Genomic DNA, 20693 nt, shown 5'->3' with positions numbered 1-20693 from the left:
AATACATTAGGGTTAAAAAAAATCAAAAGATTTCAAAATATAGTGTTATTCATGTGTCAGCCATTGAACAGAGGAAAAATGCTGCTGTTCCCACGCCCTCTAGTGGTGAATGAGAATAACGCATGTCATTACGATCACAATAAAAAAGACTAGCATGTCATATTCGTCACTTAGAAAACATGATTTACAAAGAAGGAAAAGTGTGATTTTATTTATCTCAAATACATATTCCATACAAAAAATTCACTTCCTACACAAATGATCAATTGTAAAAGCAACTATAAACTTCTCTGAATTCGACACATGAGCAATCAACATTACTGAGAAAAATTATCCAAATTATTCCCTACATTCCTGTGCAACAGACATATGAAAAATACAGTCTCATTTCATTAAATACAATCTGAAATATCAGTAATTTGCACAGCAATCATTAAACGATGACTGCAGTAGAGCATAATCCAGTGTGTTAACATTTGATTCATGAAACTACTGTATTTAATGTGTTGAACAGGAAAAACAACCATTATGTAAATTATAAATTATACAGATTATGGCTTCTAATTTATCTACAGGAAGTACAATGGTTTAAAATGTTGGCACTGCAAAAACATCTCATGTTACTGTCACACAAATCAGATGACATTATATAATGTAAAAGAAACAGTTGAATTCTCATACATGTGAATTCTATCATCATATAATAGGAAATGTTTAACAAAATATTCAAAGTAGCGTATGTGATCACAATAGGCCTACATTAAAAACCAAAACAAAAAACAGTGTAGTTACCAACTTCTCTTTCCACACTACTATGTTTGGCCATTGTCCTAAAGAGTAGCCCTCTGTAAATAAACAATAGAAATGAACTCTTGTAAATTGATCCTCTTAAGCAGGCTGGTGTTGTTAAGAGATTTAACAATGTATTCAGAGTGTGCAGATCTGAGAAACTGCTCTCTTCTGCCTTTCTAAATACTTTCAAAAGTCTCTCATAATAACCAGCATTTTAGCAGGCTACACAAGGTTGCATCCTCTGCCACGTAGGAAGGGGAAAATACAAATCAGCTCAGATTCGGCTTTGGCTCACTGCCTCCGGGTTAACACGCACTGCTCTGGTCCCATAGAAAGCAACACACCTTGCGAGTGACTAGAGCCAGTGACAGTTCCGCATTATTTCTAAACCTCGTCAACTTGGCAAGATTTCTACCTGAGATAAAAGCAAAAATGGAGCAGGATCACACAGGTCAAGAGTGCTGATGCTATGATATGTCAGCTGGGCAAATTTAGCGCAACAGGGTTACGAGTTTGATTTTAAGTTCAATAAACAAGGTTTACTGTGATTACGCGTTTTCACAATCAACATTGCAAATCTAAAGTTTTTATATTTTCATTTCGAAAAAAAATGAATAGCCTACTACCTTGGCACTGGCAGTAAATTTAAAACGACGACGCCAAAATTTCACATTATTCTCTTAATTATCTAGCCAGCTATCTGTTCTGACTCATGGGACCTTATTTCGGAAAAAATATGTATGGTAGTCTATGGCGAGAGACAACGTATATTTCTATTCCGTCTGAACTGTGCCCTGAATTAGACATATGATGTTTGTCAATTTAAAAGATAATTATGAAAGTCAAGAAAGTCACAGTTTGTCATAAAACAGAAGAGTAACATTTAGTTTTATGTGAAAATCACTCAATGAATTACATCTCTCGTCATCTATGTACGTCACCAAGCTCGTGTGTGTGCAGTCTGGTACAAAACACACAGGCATGACGACGTAACCCTCGTCATTGACAACCATACAATTTTTTATTACGAAATAAGGTCCCATGAGCCGGAAGCAGAGGGGAGGGACTTAGGCTCGTCTTGGGTCTACATTTTATTCAGTATAATTTTAGACAGTTTTGATTTATATGCCCTGTAATGTTTGTGATCACGCTATTTTGCATATGCAAATGATTACATATGATAACCGTGTGTTTGAGCATCTTCCTCGCATGTGTTTTGATCAGGAGATACATTCTCAGAAGATGCGTAATAGCGCCCTCTACCGTAAAACATTGAATACACGGAAACCCGGAAAATTACGTCAATGGCGGGAAAAGAGTTAAGGCACAGAGGAATGGATGAGGCCAATTATCAAAGTTAACACGTAAAAAATAGCTGCATTTAAATTAAACAGTGTACTTTTAATGTTTGGTTTAATACAATATCATTTTAACTGGCAAAGTTAAAGTTAACTTGTGAAAGAATGTTTGTTATCTCATAATTTCTTTCCTGTTGCTGCTAACTTTGCTGAACCGGCAAACTCAGATCCTGACAGGAGTTCCGGTTTCAAAGCACAATCAACAAGATTCACATCAGTGATACAGACAGCTAATGCTTAACTGTATCCAAGCCTACAGAGCGTGACAGACCCTGAAAAAGCTTTGAAACTCAAGCCATCAGCAAGATCTTACAGACTGTGATGGGGCCATTATAGTTCAGTGGACATGAAAGTGGCATTGCAAATGCAATATCATTGTTGTTAAAGTGTAAAAATAATTAGAAATATAAACAATACTCAAGAATTTTTTTAATCATCTTGTACAAACAAGACCATTTTACAAACTTCATAAGAAAGTGCTTTCCTTAAAAAGTAAGATTGTTTTAATTGTTTTAAGCACAAATCCATCCAATTTTAAAATTAGAAATTTGTCAACGAGGTAAGAAAGAAAATTCAAAATTAATTTTAATATATATTCTCTGAAAACAAGTATTTACATATTATTATTTTGTATAAATAAAAATATATTTTATATGACTATTGCTTTTATATAATTTATCTTGTTTAAAGTTGGCATGAAAGGAAAGTTGTAATAGTATTGTGACCAATAGGTTATATCCGAGTGAAAAAATGTAGGGAGGGGCTTGGTTTTGTCCATGGGGAATTGATTGGATGTTTGTGGTTTGCTATGTCATATGAGTGACAGGTTCTCAAGCCAGTGAACACATCATAAGAGAAGAGATGAGCTGCAAGAGGGAGGGAAAGTTATTTTGATTCAAGATTATGCGAGCATATTCATTTTAAAATAATAATGATTTACATGGATAAATACAGCAATATTCCATAAAAATAAAAATATGTGTCCATTTTGACTTCATGCTGATTTTAAAGGATGATATTTTTACTGGAGAAAAGAGAGAATAGTGATGACTTATCTGAAGAATCAAAGCATCAATGCAACTAATGCACTTAGCCAATTTTTACCGCAGTCCCGATATGACTGTAACACTCTCTCTAGGTCTCCATTATGAATTCAAAAACATTAGAATACAGAAACCATCAGGTTAATTTAGTAGATGCCCATTTGAAATAGATCCGTTTCTCTTAACGTTTCTCTTTGGCATATAGGTTCTCCAGCAGGTAGCGATATTTATTATAGTTATCCAGGAGGTATTTGGGAGCGTACATATGCTCTTTGGGGTCTGTGGGTGGGTAGTTTGGTACAGACCCATCAAACCAACCCCCTGTACGTATTAACTCTTTAATATAACTTATATTCCGTTTATCCCCGTAATCGGCCCAACGTGGGAAGTCTCCATTCTGAGCTGATATGAGCTTGTAATAAATCCCTTCTGGTTTGAAACACCAAGAGCAGTGCCATCCAGCATAGTGAACGGGGCTTCCAATGGCCCACGGTACTAGAATGCGTCCCGTGGAGTTCTCATATTCCCGGAATCCCGACATGGAATAATAGGATCGGCGGCGAAGGAGAATCCCATCACCCTTGTAAACCTTAAAGAGCATAGCTGCTGTGCAAGCAGATAAGATGTTTAGCGTTCCGAACGGCCTCCAATAAAATCCATATAGGGATTTGCGCATGTGTATCCCAACCGGTTCCGTCCACCCGTCGTAGTGTTTGAGGAAAAGGATTCCATTTCGAGCAGGAATTTCATCTGCATCATCGATGACGAAAACATCGTCCGCTTTGAGGCCCTCAATCCTTGACATTCCATTTTTGGTCAAGTATGTGCGCAGGTAATCATCCATGATCCAGCCATCCTCACGGCCGCCCACTGGAAAGTGGTCAAGGAAGACGTACAGAATCTTGTGCTTAATGTAATCGAACGTTCCGTTTAGGAGCAGGTGCTGGAAATAAAGAGGTCTTGTGTCACCGTACGCGGTGAAGTTGGATTCGCAAACCAAAAACACGTCCACAACATCTGCAAGTTCGTGAAATCGAGCATGTAGTAGGTCAAACTCATGGTTGATGTTGATGGCATTGATGACTCGACGTGGAATTTTTCTGGGTTTTACTTTTGATTTGGATGGGAGATTGGAGTGATACACAATTGTAGGTATGCCACAGTGAGGGCCGTGCCAAGCCTGCCGACAGGGACACTGAACCACCTTCTTGCCTGGATTGATTGTGTCGTCTTTGGAGTTATGTTGCAGTAACCTGCGGTGAGAAGCAGAGGCGGCCATATCCGTACCCTCACGGAAGCACACAGCTCCGGATTTGGTGTGGATGAAAAAGGGTGTGGAATCATCATGGAGTACAAAGGTACGTTCATGAAGTTTCCCACCTGGAGGATCTGGCAGAATCCCATTTGAGTCATACTGAGTCTGTTTGGAGGAAAAGAAGATTATTATTAGAAATACAGTTGAATACATTTGTAGTCAACTGACATTCTTGAGAGCTGTGACATTCAGTATTGTCAGCTAATCTGTCAATTACTTGCACCCCCAAATATGTCAATCCCCTTTAATTGCTTCGAACCATCTGTGGAGGAATTTTGGCCCGCTCTTCTTTACAACGTTGTTCATTGAGGTTTGTGGGCATTTGTTGATGCACAGCTCTCTGAAGGTTTCTTTAATTTCAATCGGGTTGAGGTCTGACCCGGTCCAGACCAGCAAACTGCCAAAACTTGATCACACTTGCTGATGATCAATTAATCAAAGGCATTTGATTAGCAGCGCTGACTGTGACTTAGCAGTAAGGGGGTACTTAGTTTGTCACACATGGCTTCTCTATTTTGGCCTTCTTTTTGTTAAATAAATATTGACACGGTGTAATATTTCATGTGTTGTTTTTCATCTGAGGCTGTATTTACTTAATTTTAAGACCTCCCAAGGACCAGATGATTTTATGATGTTATGTCCTGATACGTAAAACAATACAAAAGGTTGTAGCCTACTTTCTTTTTAACATGACTTTATATACTGTATATATTAAGCTGAAGTCTGTAGATGAGACCATGTGACCCAACCAGTAACTTTTATGCCAACCACAAAATAACCTGCTCTCTTTATAAATACTCTTCGAGTCAGTACTAAACCAGGTGCAATAAGCTACATGAGGAAACAGTTATACTCTGACATGAGATAAAGGACAGGTCAGGTAGAAGACCTCAGATTAAAACTTCTTTCACCATCATCGCCTCTACCTTCAGGTGACTGTGTCTGTAGATGTCTTGTTGGGAGTGGAAGTCAGTAGCCGGAAAACTCCAGAAGACCCCTCTGAATATCTTCAGGTTATTTAGATTGGTGGAGGAAGACGAGAGCTCCTGCAGCAATGAAATATTTTGCAGGGCTTTGAAGTAATGAAGGGAGGAAACGACACAAATCCCCAGTAAGCACAACAGGAAGACCTTATGCTTCCTTATTCTTATCCTATAACACAGGTACAATTCTGTTAGTTGGACAAAAACAAACTCAGCCACTAACATACAATTACAAAAATGTAGTAAATGTATAAAAAGTTCAAAGAGTAAGTGTGTCACTCATATCTTTAAATAGTCTGGCTGTCAAAGTGTCTTCTCAGTTCAAAGTAAGGTAATTAATTAGCAGAAAGTTAACGCAATGACATTTAGCAATCTCTTTTTGCAGTGGATCCCGGGTGTCACTGGGGTGTTTTTGTCTTAGCCCATGAAAGATGAGCAGTTTTGTGCAACATTAGCAACCATGGGAAAGACGAGCTGAAACAATCTGTCTGACTCATCTTCTGTGTGAACGGCCCCTTACATTCTATGAGCAAGCTGAGCAATATGTATGTAGTAGAAAATTTAACTATTTTTCTTTTTTTGTCTCTTCCTTTATTTTTATATTTTGACCCCAAAAAAGTGTTAAAGGTTGTCATTTCAAGCATTACCAGCTTTACTGTCAAGTAATGGTCTATGCAATGTTTTCCACTGTGCAAACCTGTTTATGCCTTTATTACATTGAGAGTTCTCAAACCATCTCTATGAGGCAAAGGTCAGGCCTATATTAATGCTCACAATAAACACGTGGTGAGAAATGTATCAGTCCAAAGGGCCTGAATTCTTAGTTCAATATTTGCATATGTATGAAAAGTTAGTGGTGTCAATAAACATAATTTTACTAGTACAAGAATGCTGTGGAAAATAAGCAGGTTTGGAGGCAACTAAAACCTCAAGATAAATAGACTTGGGTGGAGATGAGGAGAAGCAAGGAAGTGGTTTTACTGCTGTAACTTGTTAACTTTTAAAAAAGGAAATGAAAAAAGGGGACAACACATACACAATGAACACTTAGCATGAAGTTAACATGAACACAGATCCTCTGACACAAAAGTTAATTGCTTCTTTTTCTTTTGGCTGAGAGACGCATGAGTGAATAATTCCCCTGACCTGTACGTTTAGTTTTTCTCTTATCAACAGTTTTTCTCAGCTCCCAGTGTTAATATTGAACAGGACAAACAGGAACTATTGCTGAACCACTGTTAAACTAACATCTGTTCAAGCATGACTTTATATGGTACAAAGGTCAATGTGTGACGATGATGAATTATCGGTCTTCAATTATAAATAATTAACAAAAATACTGACTATACATACTGAAATCTTTATGAATTATTTGTATTTATACTATGGGGGCTGTTGAATACTTAAATCTGATTGGCTGACAAAGAAAAATAAGTTTTTCAAAGAAAAACACAGCTAAAGTAGTTCCAGGCGGGTCTTAACCGCATTACAGTTCGATATCACTTCACCACATGATTTCAGTTATTTCAAAGGTGCTTACAGCCTACAACAGCAAAATAACCAAAACCCACAATGAAACTGACCAAGCAAATAAATAGTAAACAATAGAATATGGACAAACTCACACAGAAACGTGTTTCATACACAATGGTAATTCAAAGTGCTTTACATATAGAAGAAATTAAAATAATCAAAAGAAATCATAACAATTAAAACCGTTTAGAATAAAAGATAAAATACAGAAATAATCAAAAGAAATCAGAATAATTAAAACAGTTTAGAATAAAAATAAAATATAGTACGAACAGTCGGGTGAACAGTGGCACAGTGCTCATTCAGTAAATGCACAGCTAAACAGAAATGTTTTGAGTCTGGACTTGAATGTGATACTGTAGAAGCACATCTGATCTTTTCTGGAAGCTGGTTCCAGCTGCGGCTGGCATAGAAGCTAAAAGCGGACTCGCCATGCTTAGAGTGAACCCTTGGTATTTCTAGCTGATGTGATCCTAATGATCTGAGTGATCTGTTGGGTTTCTATTCAGTGAGCATATCTGCAATGTATTGAGGTCCTAGGCCATTGAGTGATTTATTTACCAGTAATAATACTTTAAAATCAATCCTAAATCCTAAAAAAAAAGACCTGAGGACTGGTGTGATGTGTTCATATTTTCTGGTTCTTCTCAGCGTTCTTTATGAGCTGCAACTGTCTTATGGTCTTTTTGGGAAGGCCAGTGAGGAGTCCATTACAATAATCCACCCTACTGGTGATGAAAGAATGCACAAGTTTCTCTAAGTCTTGACTGGAAACAAAGCATCTTGATTGCTGATGCTGATTTAGTTATTGCTTTGACATGACTACTGAAACTAAGGTCTGACTCTAGAGTCACACCAAGATTCCTGACTTGATTTTTAGTTGTTTGACCCCTAGACTGAAGGTATGCGTTCACCTTGAGAACTTCATCTTTGTTTCCAAACGCAATGATTTCAGTTTTTTCTTTGTTTAACTGAAGAAAGTTTTGGCACATCCAATTGTTTACTTCATCAATACATTGGCAAAGGGAGTCAATGGGGCTGTAATCGTTAGGCGATAGGGCTAAGTAGAGCTGTGTGTCGTCTGCTTAGCTGTGGTAAGCGATTTGGTTCTTTCTCATTATTTGTCTCATTGGGAGCATTTACAGGTTGAATAGGAGTGGCGCAAGAATTGAGCCTTGAGGGACTCCGCATGTCATGGATGTCCACTCAGATTTATGATCTCCAATACTCACATAATAACCTCTCCCTCCTAAGTATGACCTGAACCATTTTAGGACTATCCCAGAAAGCCCAACTCAGTTTTCCAGCCTGTCAAGAAGTATGTTGTGATCGACAATGTCAAATGCAGCACTGAGGTCGAGTAGTACCAGCACTGATAATTTGTTTGTATCAGTATTTAAGCGAATATCATTTATTATCTTTATGAGCGCTGTCTCTGTGCTGTGATGCGGTCGGAAACCAGATCGAAAATTGTCAAAGTATCCATTCGAGCTTAAGAATTTGTTCAGCTGATTGAAGACAACTTTTTCAATGATCTTGCCTATGAAAGGAAGATTTGAGATCGGTCATTAGTTGTTTAATATGGTCTTATCCAGATTGGTCTTTTTCAGGAGGGGCTTGACAACAGCAGTTTTCAGGGAGTTCGGAAAACTCCCAGAGAGAAGTGAGGCATTTACCACTTCAAGGAGATCTGCTTCTATGCTGTGTAACACATTTTTGAAGAAAGATGTGGGAAGTGCGTCAAGGGCGCAGGTTGATGTTTTAAGGTGCTGTACGGTTTCTTCCAAAATTTTGCGATCAATTACTTCTAAAATCAGACATGGTGACTACTTTCTCAGGGCTGTTGTCTGTTCTGTCTGACCCCAGCGCAACTCAAGGATGAGCTGATCACCTTTCTGATTTTATTGATTTTCTCAGAGAAGAAAGAAGCAAACTCACTGCACTTGCTGTCTGAGAGCATTTCACTGGAAATCTGGCTTGGGGGGTTTGTCAGTCTCTCTACAGTAGCAATAAGTGTGCGCGTGTTGTTTATATTGCTGGTTATAATATTCGAGAAGAAAGTATGTCTAGCTTTGCCTAATTCCTTATTGAAAGCATGGATGCTGTCTTTGTAGATGTTATAATGGACTACAAGTTTTGTCTTCCGCCACATGCGCTCTGCTTTTCTGCATTGTCTTTTCATATTTTGCACTGCCTGTTTCTCCAAGGTGCTTTTTGTCTGCCACTCTTCTTCCTGACTTTCACAGCAGCAATATCATCAATTACACTCTTAACTTTTGAGTTAAAAGAATCAAGGAGAAAATCAACAGAGTCAGCAGATATGCTTGGTGTTAAAGATATAGCCTTCATAAATAGTACACTAGTGTTCTCATTTAAGCATCTCTTCTTGACAGACACAGATCTAGCTTCAATGGCAGGAGAGATCAATATATCAAAGAAAATACAAAAATGATCAGACAGTGCTACATCCTTAATAACAATTGATGAAATGTTTAGACCCTTACTGATAAGTAAATCTAGAGTGTGTCCACGATTATGTGTGGGTCCATGTACATGCTGAGTCAGATCAAAAGTTTTTAAAACAGTTTTGATTTCTTATGCCATATTGGTTTCTGCATTATCTATGTGAATGTTAAAATCTCCAGCAATGGCAAAGCAGTCAAACTCTGAGGAAATTGTTGATAACAGTTCTGTAAAGTCCTCAGCAAAGGCTGGAGAGTATTTTGGAGGCCTGTAAACAATGATAAGTAAAATTGCTTGGAGCACCTTTTAACACAATACCCAGATATTCGAAAGACGGGTAATTCCCAAATGATATTTGCTTACATTGATAGACATCTTTAAAAAGAGCAGCTAAACCTCCACTTCTTCTGACAGCTCTGCAGACACTCATAAAAGTAAAGTTAGGAGGGGCTGTTTCATTGAGGACTGTTGCACTGCAGCTGTCCTCTAGCCAAGTTGCATTTAGCTAAAATGAAAGTCTAGCTAAAGTTAGTTTTGATTGATTCACTTCTGTCGCAACGATCATTAGTTATTAACTTAGGGGCCGCTAACACGACACCTTTCTAACAGGACATCGTCAGAGAATGTCTAATAAGGGGAGAACTTTCACTCGCAGTAAACTTCCGGCTTCTGAACTGGTTGCAGTTCCACTCTGGCTCCATATGAGGGCGCTCACAGGATGAGTGCAGAATGAATGGAGGTCTATGGAGCTATACCCCTCAAAATCCACTTTTTTCAGTATATAATTTTTTGTCTAGTAATTTGAATGTTGTATTCGAAAGGAGATGCAAAGAAATTACTCATTGCTGGGTGTTAGATTTTTTAGTCACTTATTTGCTTTAAAAAGTATTTTAAAATGTCAATGACGTCATACACATTGTACCCCCAGAGATACTGCTTTACGGCAATTCTTCAGTCACTTTGGTGCTTTCGTGCTCTGCACTTTCTTTTCTCTCGAGGCATCGACAACACCGCTGACACAGGTAAATACATGTGCTAGAAGAGTTTTTGTTTTGTTGTTTTTAAACACCATGCTGAAAATACACACACACATTCTGGTCCCGCTTCGGATGCCACGATGCCATCAAGGGGTCGTATCTCTAGTCGTAATCAGTCCTTCACTGACCAATCAGCGTTCATTAGCAGAATGCTAGCGTGTAATGGACAACAACAACTCAACCTGTAAGAAATCGAAACATACTCGGACATACTCGTTCATTCAATTTTCGACCTATAACCCATGTTGAACTTGCAAAATCTACAATCAAATCTGAGATGTCTCAACGGCAATCTCTCTAAAAAGAGACAAATTTAGCCGTCTAGCTTCATAGACTCCCATTCATTTTGCACTCAGAGCAATCGCCCCCCAGTGGAACTCTGGTGGAACTACAACCGAAATTCGGTACAATAGGGCTTAATAGGGAGTGGCAGGGTTTCTGTAGACGGGCTTTGACATCGTTCTAACATAAAATCCTTAATGCAATCCAGCCACTCATTTGCACAAAACAGTGACTGGTGGCTCGAGAACGCAAACCATGAAACAGGTTCCAAGGTACAAGCCTTGAAAAATTTATAATACAGAATTTTTTATCGCTTACGCGTAGCCACGTGAACCGGGAATATCCCGACAACATTTTATCTGTACAGAGGTGAAGGGAAGGAGGCCTTCACAGTGGAGAGACTAGTTGACACTTCAGGACTGCGTTGTCATCCTGTCCAGGCGCAGTCCCTTCATAAGATCCGGATACGGCCTGGATCCGGCGGACTGCGGTAAACCTCGGGATAAACTGAGAGACTCATATTAGCGTAGACGCCATACTTCTTATGATGTAACAAGTACATTAGGATGTATGGGATGTGTTCCCGGTTCAGGCTGACCTAATGTATGCAGCCTAACATTGAATTATAGAAGTCTATAATGTGTTATGTGTATGCTAGGTCAAAGAGATGTGTTTTTACTGACACATTGTCCGGATTCGAACTGACAGAGTGTGTCTGGTTCCCGGACAATGTTAGGAAGACTGTTCCAAAGTTTTGGTGCTATATAGGAAAAGGATCTACCGCCAGCAGTTGGTATTATCAACTGGCCGGAACTTTGAGATCGCAATAGACGTGACGGACTATAATGCGTTAAGAGCTCGCTCAAGTACTGGGGAGCTAAACCATTTAGTGCTTTGTAAGTAATCAGCAATATTTTAAAATGTATACGATGTTTAATAGGGAGCCTATTAAACATCGTTCTACACACAAGAGTGTTTTAAAGACAAAAAACCTGACAAATGTCTCGAAATAAGCTACATGATCTGAAGAACGATTTAAGGTGTGGTAAAAGTACCTATAAGTGGAATAGGGCTAATAATTCAATGCCCCGTCGTCAATTACTCCTCATGCACACACACACAAGCACACACATACATGCCTATGCCTAAATAAAACAAAGACACTGACACAACAAAAGTATCTTTTCTATTTCAAATTCGCAGCTGTAACAACAGCAGTGAGTTGGGCAATGATAAAAGGTAATGTTTATGTGCTTTATTTAATGTTAAAAGCGTGTAATTTGACTTTGAAAATCATTTAGTAGTCTACTCCCAACTTTGTGGCCGAACTAAAAGCAACAATGGATAAATCACCTCAGATCTTGAAATTAAACGAATGTAGGCTAAACAAGAATGTTCAAACTGTGCACAAACAAGTGTAGCCTATCCTATAAAGACTGTTTTTTTGTGCTTTTTTTAACATGAACATCAGTCAGAAATTAAGTGTTAACAGTGACATGTTTTAGTATTTTTTTTACCCCTTATCCCAGCTAAATGCACCCCCCTCACCCCCAAAAAAAGTACAGAATAGCTCAGATAAAAGGGAAAATAAATAACAATTACACAAATCAATAAAGAGTTTTCTTCTCTCAGAGAAGAAAATAAATAAATAATGTTAGACTTTACAGGACTAGTAGGTTACAACACAGAGGTAAAAGACATTTGGAAGAGTTTTTTCTCTCTTTATAATACATTCTCAGTTAGGGAGAGGAAGGGACCCCACAATTTCATAAACAAATCATGATGTCCTGAGGCTCTAAATATCACATGTTCATACCTAGCAATGTTTGACATGAGTTCCATCCATTTGTCATATGAGGAAGGTGTGTCTGACTTCCAATGTCTCAGAATGACTCTGCATCCCGAAGCCATAGCTAAACGGCACAATATCATCTGTTGTCGAGATATACGCATATCCTCCGGAATAATACCTAACATACACATGGCAGGGTTCTTATATAATGACAGGCTAAAAATATAATTAACAAATTGCACAATTTTCTCCCACATTTCCTCCACAATGTCACATTCATATAAAATATGAAACGAAGTTCCTATATCTTTGTTACACCGCCAGCATAGTGCAGTATCTCTTAGTTTAATTCTAGCCAATCTGCTTGGAGTCCAGTGGGATCTATTCAAAATTTTGTAATTTATAAGCTGGGACTGAATTTCACGAACATTAGTATGCCATTTTGATACAACCAGCTTCCATGTTTCTTCCTTGATCATCCCCCCAAATCTCTTTCCCATGCCACTTTAAGACCATTTAAATTAGATGCACCTCTAATATAGGTGTAGAAAGCTGAGCCCATCCCCTTTTTGTGACCGTTAGCAGCAGACAGAAGCTGTACATGGTGTGTCAGGACCACTTTATGGGATGCATGGAGACTGTCTTTTTTTGGAGGTATTTCCAAAAATCAGTGTTCGTTAGTTTGTAAGTTTGTTTCAAGTGATTAAATTAGACCACATGTTCACCATCATACAGGTTATCTAAATACCATATTCCCTTATTAGCCCAATGTATCCAGCAGAAAGCCCTCTTATCCATTCGTAATTTGGTGTTGTGCCACACCAAGGCTCTAGTTGTTAGCCAAGGGGTTTGTTTTGAATGTTGATGATACAATTTCCAGCTTTCCCTAGTAAATTTAAGAACTGGATTTTGGTCTAGTATTGTTCGGGCAAGCTGTGTCAAGAAGGCCTCCGCTGGAAAGGGGGCAATTAGTTATTTTTCAATATGCACCCAGGCAGGGGCTTCGTTGAATGCCATATTGTTTTTAGCCAGCTGCAAGAGTGAGAAGGACCAATGATACCAGTCAATTCTGGGAAGAGAGAGTCCACCTGAACCTTTAGCAGAATACAATTTAGTAAGATTAAAAAGGGGTCTCTTCCCCTGCCAGATGAAGGATTCTACATATTTTTTGTATTCCTCCTGAAAGGATGGTGGTATCACAAGGGGAAGCATGTATGATAGAATTTTAGGTACAATTATCATTTTAACTAAATTAATTCAACCCAGAATAGACATTGTAAGTTTACTCAGTTTACAGTTCTGTAACAAATTTTGGATATCCTGAATAATTGGTTGAAGGTTAATCTGCATTATCTTTTCCAGTCCTGGTATAAGTTAAATTCTCAAATAAACCATGCCTGATGAGACCCATCTAAATGTGGCAATTCTTAGACAAGGGCATTACTTCTGACTTAGTCCAATTGATTTTATAGCCCGAGATCTGGGAAAAATCGTCAATTAAAGAACACATTGTGGGCACTGTCATTTGTGGATTACTGGAGATAAGTAGGATATCATCAGCATATAGAAATACCTTATGCTCCTGCTGGCCCTTACTGATACCTTTGATATTTGGATTATTACGTATTGCAATAGCTAATGGCTCTAAGACCAGTGCAAATATAAGAGGGGAAAGGGGAAACCCTTGTTTTGTGCCCCTATGTAGCTCAAACCTCGATGAAACTATACCGTTACATAGTACCGATGGCACTGGTTCAGTGTACAGAAAGTTTACCCATTTAGTAAATAAAGGTCCAAAACCAAATTTTTAAGTGTTTGTAATAAGAAGCCCAATTCAACTCTGTCAAAGACCTTCTCCGTGTCCAGGGAGAAGGCCATGACAGGGTCAGTGTTATTTCTAGAGCTCCACATAAGGTGTAATAATCATCTCATATTGTTTGCTGAAGACCTAGCCCTGATGAAACTAACCTGGTCAGGATGTATAATAGTAGGTAGTAGTTTATCTAATCTTTTTGCAAGTATTTTTGCTAATATAATAATCATAATCATCTGCGCACGCGGTTTGTGTTTGGAGCTCCGTCGAATTGATTCATAATCCTTGATTTTCTTCTTTACACTCACTTATAAACAAAGCACTTTCTTTTTTTACAGCATGTGAACATATCTTCGATACTATTCCTTACAAAAAAAAAACAATCGGATTGCTTTGATATCGCTATTTATATCCAAATTTCCGAATTTCCGCTACTAGCGTTAAGCCCGCTAGCATTGCACGTGTGGCCTCTCGCCTATCGATCGTCTTATTTACACCCGTATCACTGAAAGGATACGGGTTCTATCCAGGATTTCAGTCCTAAATTAGTAGTGATATTGATAGTATCACTACTAATTTACTGCTCATCTGTTATAATGGCCAATATATCGGATGTGTGTCTAACGTTACCTCTGAGTGCAGGTGAGGACACATTTGAGCTGCATTCGGTGCAGTTAGAGCTGGAGTCCGTGGAGAAGCAGATCCGTGATCTCCTAGAAAGGCAAGCTGAGCTGCGAGATTGGCGATCAGCGCTTGAAACATTTCTGTAAAGCTGCTTTAAAACAATATGTATTGTGAAAAGCGCTATACAAATAAATTTGAATTGAATTGAATTAATATCTTCCCATCAACATTACCAAGTGAAATAGGTCTGTAGCTTGCAACATTGTTGAGGGACTTTCCCTTTTTTATGAATTAAAGTATTATGTTGGTTCTCATGCTCAGAGCATTCTGAAATACATAAAGCAATTTAGGAGCTAACACCTCTGAAAACTTTTTATAGAAATCAAAGGGAAAGACATCCTCCCCGGGGGCACGACTTGGTCTGAGGTCCTGTATGGCCCCCTTAATTTCTTCTAATGTGATGTCATTTTCTAACGAGTCACTATCTCGTGTGAATAGACATGGAATCTGTAGGGAATCGGTCATGCTGACCTACAGTTACTTCCCCTTGCGATATATATAAATCTTGTTAAAAAGATTTAAAAGCCTTATTAATTTCCCCGGCTTCCTATAAGAATGGGAAAAGAATGTAAAATCTTTCTCTAGAGGATGAATTGTACGCCATATATCTATTAGGTCACATTCATCTACCATTGTATCACTGTATTACAGGTATGGCCTTTTTGTTGCTTGACTTATCAAGCTTTTGGATTCCTGACTTTGTTGAAATCACCACCGAGTAGCATACTATTGTCACGGTTGATCAATTCACTGTCTCTCTCTCGTCCTGCGTGCTGTTGCGTGTGCGTTGGAGTGGCCGCTGATTATCATTGATTAGCGGCACCAGCTGGTTCCACTCGTTTGTCCCTTTGTATGTCAGTAACTGCTGTCTCATGTTGTCAGATCTTTGTGTGGTTTCCAGTCGTGTTTCCTGTTCCTGTTCCCGTGTCTGTCTTCTGGATTGTGGATTCCTTGTGTCTCTTGTCGTGTTGGTTCGTTTGGATACCCATCACCTTCACTGGACCACAGAGCACCGTTTGGGATTACCATTGGATCACAGAGCACCATCACTGGATCACAGAGCACCACCACCTGTTGTCCACCGAGGTTCCTGCATCATTTCTACATCCAGCTCTGGTGTCCGCTCGACCACTCATCTGTGTTGTGTGACGTTTGTGTGTGTACCTGTCTGACCGTTGGAGTTAATAAATAGCGTTTTTGCACTTGCATCCTGCCTCTGTCGTTCTGTAACAACTATATTATGATTACCACTATGTCTAATAATATTGCAAATTTCATTAAAGAAATCAGGAGATACAACATTGGGGGCATAAATATTCATAATCGTAACTTTCTGTCCTTCTAAGCTAGAATCCAAGGCTATCCCCCTGCCTTCCTGTCAGCTTTGTGGACTTTGAAGTCTAAGCCCTTTCTAATAAAAATAGCAACACCCCTGCTCCTAGTGTTAAATGTACTTGTGTATACCTGATTAATCCCACACCCTTTTACATTTTTCAGATTCCTCAGCACTTAAACGAGTTCCTTGCAGCATAGCTAGGTCTGATTTGTTTTGCTTAAGATAGGTGAGGATTTTCTTACACTTTATTACATGGTTACACCCCGATATGTTCCATGAAAAAAAATTTGTAAATCCCATAATATGTCTCTTGTTTAAAGATTATTAGTCATATAGGAGTAGTTGATATAAATCTTAAACAGTGTGTTGTCTCCATCAACATAGTTATGTTTACTGTAAAGTCTAAACCAAAACCTGCAATATGCACCCAATAAGTAAGGCAAGATAAGACAAACAAAATATCAAACCAAACAAAAAAATAAAAAGAAACAAAAAGTAAAAAACCTCCCTTTCCCAACCAAACCCTTCCCTATACAAGGAGGCTGTATCCCTGTACCATTATGCTTCCAATATGTTGACTCCCTCATTAAGTTGATCTCACGATAGTCTATTTTCCTGTGGAAATCTCCCGATTATCAAACATAACTGCAGACTTTAACAGAGGTATGTGTGTTGAACACCATTGAAGACAATGTTAGCATCTGTTAGTTTTAATAGTAGGGGGAAAATGGTTAAATTTTAGTTTTTTCCCGCTATTTTTGTCTTCCGGGTTTAAAATCTTCATCGTTTTTACGTCACAGGCTGTGACGTGGCAGAGCACTGTTAGTGCATTGATGACTCATCGGTGTCTCATAATTATTAATGAGACTGAGTTTTCATAGTCACTTTTGAAAGGACAATAATAAAGTGTCAGTGTATTTCATTAGACTTTAACTTTGCCAGCTATATAAAACATTTCCTCAGGTTTTACCAGTGATTTTTAGTGACAGTCGATATGTCACATGCCAGTCCTGTCTTGTGTTGCACATGGGTGTTTTGTTATTTTGGGCCATGTGCTCTGGTCGTTGTCTGATCCCTCCCCCTCGTTACCTGATTATTGTTTGAGTTCTTCCACCTGTCCCCTCTTGATTTGTTCCCTTCTTAAGTCTCCTCTTGTTTGCAGTCTTTGTCGGATCGTTGTCTAATGTCTCCTGTTCCCCGTGATTCCCCGTTCCCCACTTCATGTTAAGGTTCAGTTGTTTCATTCTTATTTATTTTGTTTTTCCCCCTCGTGGGTTTTTGCTTTGTGTTTGTTTATTTTTGTAATAAATTACCATTCTCTGCATTTGAGTCCTCACACCTTTTTTATCTTGCACGTTCCGTGACATAACGATCCGACCAAATGAGGACTCAGCGGAGAAGAGGGGCCATGCCAGAGACTGTTTACGTTCCGTCTACCCAGCGAGAGACTGTTCACGTTCCGTCTGCCCAGCGAGAGACTGTTCACGTCCCGTCTGCCCAGCGAGAGACTGTTCACGTCCCGTCTGCCCAGCGAGAGACTGTTCACGTCACGTCTGCCCAGCGAGAGACTGTTCACGTCACTTCTGCCCAGCGAGAGACTGTTCACGTCACGTCTGCCCAGCGAGAGACTGGTCACGTCTGCCCAGCGAGATACTGTTCACGTCACGTCTGCCCAGCGAGAGACTGTTCACGTCACGTCTGCCTCACGTCTGCCCAGCGAGAGACTGTTCACGTCACGTCTGCCCAGCGAGAGACTGTTCACGTCCCGTCTGCCCAGCGAGAGACTGTTCACGTCCCGTCTGCCCAGCGAGAGACTGTTCACGTTCCGTCTGCCCAGCGAGAGACTGTTCACGTTCCGTCTGCCCAGCGAGAGACTGTTCACGTTCCGTCTGCCCAGCGAGAGACTGTTCACGTTCCGTCTGCCCAGCGAGAGACTGTTCACGTTCCGTCTGCCCAGCGAGAGACTGTTCACGTCCCGTCTGCCCAGTCTGAGACAGATCCGGAAATGCCCATTTGTGTGGCCGCCAAGGCACTCACGGACTATCTGGAGCGTCTTGCTCGGATCCTGGACAGTGCCCGTTCCAGAGCCGGAGGCAGAGCCAGTGCCCGTTCCAGAGCCGGAGGCAGAGCCAGTGCCCGTTCCAGAGCCGGAGGCAGAGCCAGCGCCTGTTCCAGCGCCAGAGCCAGTGTTTGTTTCTGTGTTTGTTCTTGTGACTGTTACAGTTCTTGTGACTGTTACAGTTCTTGTGTCTGTTCCTGAGCCGGTGTCTGCTGTTCCTGAGCCGGTGTCTGCTGTTCCTGAGCCGGTGTCTGCTGTTCCTGAGCCGGTGTCTGCTGTTCCTGAGCCGGTGTCTGCTGTTCCTGAGCCGGTGTCTGCTGTTCGTGAGCCGGTGTCTGCTGTTCGTGAGCCGGTGTCTGCTGTTCGTGAGCCGGTGTCTGCTGTTCGTGAGCCGGTGTCTGCTGTTCGTGAGCCGGTGTCTGCTGTACCTGAGCCGGTGTCTGCTGTACCTGAGCCGGTGTCTGCTGTACCTGAGCCGGTGTCTGCTGTACCTGAGCCGGTGTCTGCTGTACCTGAGCCGGTGTCTGCTGTACCTGAGCCGGTGTCTGCTGTACCTGAGCCGGTGTCTGCTGTTCCTGAGCCGGTGTCTGCTGTTCCTGAGCCGGTGTCTGCTGTTCCTGAGCCGGTGTCTGCTGTTCCTGAGCCGGTGTCTGCTGTTCCTGAGCCGGTGTCTGCTGTTCCTGAGCCGGTGTCTGCTGTTCCTGAGCCGGTGTCTGCTGTTCCTGAGCCGGTGTCTGCTGTTCGTGAGCCGGTGTCTGCTGTTCGTGAGCCGGTGTCTGCTGTTCGTGAGCCGGTGTCTGCTGTTCGTGAGCCGGTGTCTGCTGTACCTGAGCCGGTGTCTGCTGTACCTGAGCCGGTGTCTGCTGTACCTGAGCCGGTGTCTGCTGTACCTGAGCCGGTGTCTGCTGTACCTGAGCCGGTGTCTGCTGTACCTGAGCCGGTGTCTGCTGTACCTGAGCCGGTGTCTGCTGTACCTGAGCCGGTGTCTGCTGTACCTGAGCCGGTGTCTGCTGTACCTGAGCCGGTGTCTGCTGTACCTGAGCCGGTGTCTGCTGTACCTGAGCCGGTGTCTGCTGTACCTGAGCCCCGTCGTGGCCGCCCGAGGGGTCTTCACCGCCCTGGCCGCCCGAGGGGTCTTCTCCGCCCTGGCCGCCCGAGGGGTCTTCACCGCCCTGGCCGCCCGAGGGGTCGTCTGCTTCGCCCTGGCCGCCCGATGTACTGTCTGCTTCGCCCTGGCCGCCCGATGTACTGTCTGCTTCGCCCTGGCCGCCCGATGGACTGTCTGCTTCGCCCTGTCCGCCCGATGGACTGTCTGCTTCGCCCTGTCCGCCCGATGGACTGTCTGCTTCGCCCTGGCCGCCCGATGGACTGTCTGCTTCGCCCTGGCCGCCCGATGGACTGTCTGCTTCGCCCTGGCCTCCCAGGAGTAAGCGTTCTGTCCCTCCCGTCCCGCCCTGGTCTGTCCCTCCCGTCCCGCCCTGGTCTGTCCCTCCCGTCCCGCCCTGGTCTGTCCCTCCCGTCCCGCCCTGGTCTGTCCCTCCCGTCCCGCCCTGGTCTGTCCCTCCCGTCCCGCCCTGGTCTGTCCCTCCCGTCCCGCCCTGGTCTGTCCCTCCCGTCCCGCCCTGGTCTGTCCCTCCCGTCCCGCCCTGGTCTGTCCCTCCCGTCCCGCCCTGGTGTTTCCTTCCGTCCCGCCCTGGTGTTTCCTTCCTGTCCGACCCTGGTCTTATGGAGCGTCTGGTAGCCGCTCCGTAGGGAGGGGGTAGTGTCACATGCATGTCCTGTCTTGTGTTGCACATGGGTGTTTTGTTATTTTGGGCCATGTGCTCTGGTCGTTGTCTGATCCCTCCCCCTCGTTACCTGATTATTGTTTGAGTTCTTCCACCTGTCCCCTCTTGATTTGTTCCCTTCTTAAGTCTCCTCTTGTTTGCAGTCTTTGTCGGATCGTTGTCTAATGTCTCCTGTTCCCCGTGATTACCCGTTCCCCACTTCATGTTAAGGTTCAGTTGTTTCATTCTTATTTATTGTGTTTTTCCCCCTCGTGGGTTTTTGCTTTGTGTTTGTTTATTTTTGTAATAAATTACCATTCTCTGCATTTGAGTCCTCACACCTTTTTTATCTTGCACGTTCCGTGACACGATATGCATGGGCCACTGGCTGATTACAGTTCCCCCCTCTCCCCTGCCGTGCCACACCACGCCCACTC

At 41.7% G+C, this 20693-nt stretch overlaps 1 protein-coding gene across 3 annotated transcripts in view; it reads right to left on the bottom strand.

Moving 5' to 3' along the window:
• Positions 1-183: 183 nt before the first annotated feature.
• The window catches only part of mgat3a (beta-1,4-mannosyl-glycoprotein 4-beta-N-acetylglucosaminyltransferase a), a 32771-nt gene continuing 12261 nt past the window's right edge, over positions 184-20693 (bottom strand). Inside the window, exons 2-3 of one of the 3 annotated variants that reach the window (XM_077211963.1) lie at positions 5435-5660; positions 184-4613 (exon numbers count right to left, since the gene is read on the bottom strand). In XM_077211963.1, coding sequence (XP_077068078.1) covers positions 3375-4613; positions 5435-5660 — 1465 coding nt within the window. In that variant the 3' untranslated portion in view covers positions 184-3374. Of the gene's footprint in view, positions 4614-5434; positions 9883-20693 lie in introns of those variants that run through there. The other 2 variants (XM_077211964.1, XM_077211962.1) reach the window with 2 other exon arrangements.

The sequence above is a fragment of the Siphateles boraxobius genome, unplaced genomic scaffold (genome assembly GCF_051911475.1).
Source record: "Siphateles boraxobius isolate OS27281-9 unplaced genomic scaffold, OSU_SipBor_1 66, whole genome shotgun sequence".
Lineage (NCBI taxonomy): Eukaryota > Metazoa > Chordata > Actinopteri > Cypriniformes > Leuciscidae > Siphateles > Siphateles boraxobius.
This window is presented reverse-complemented; position numbering and strand designations above follow the sequence as displayed.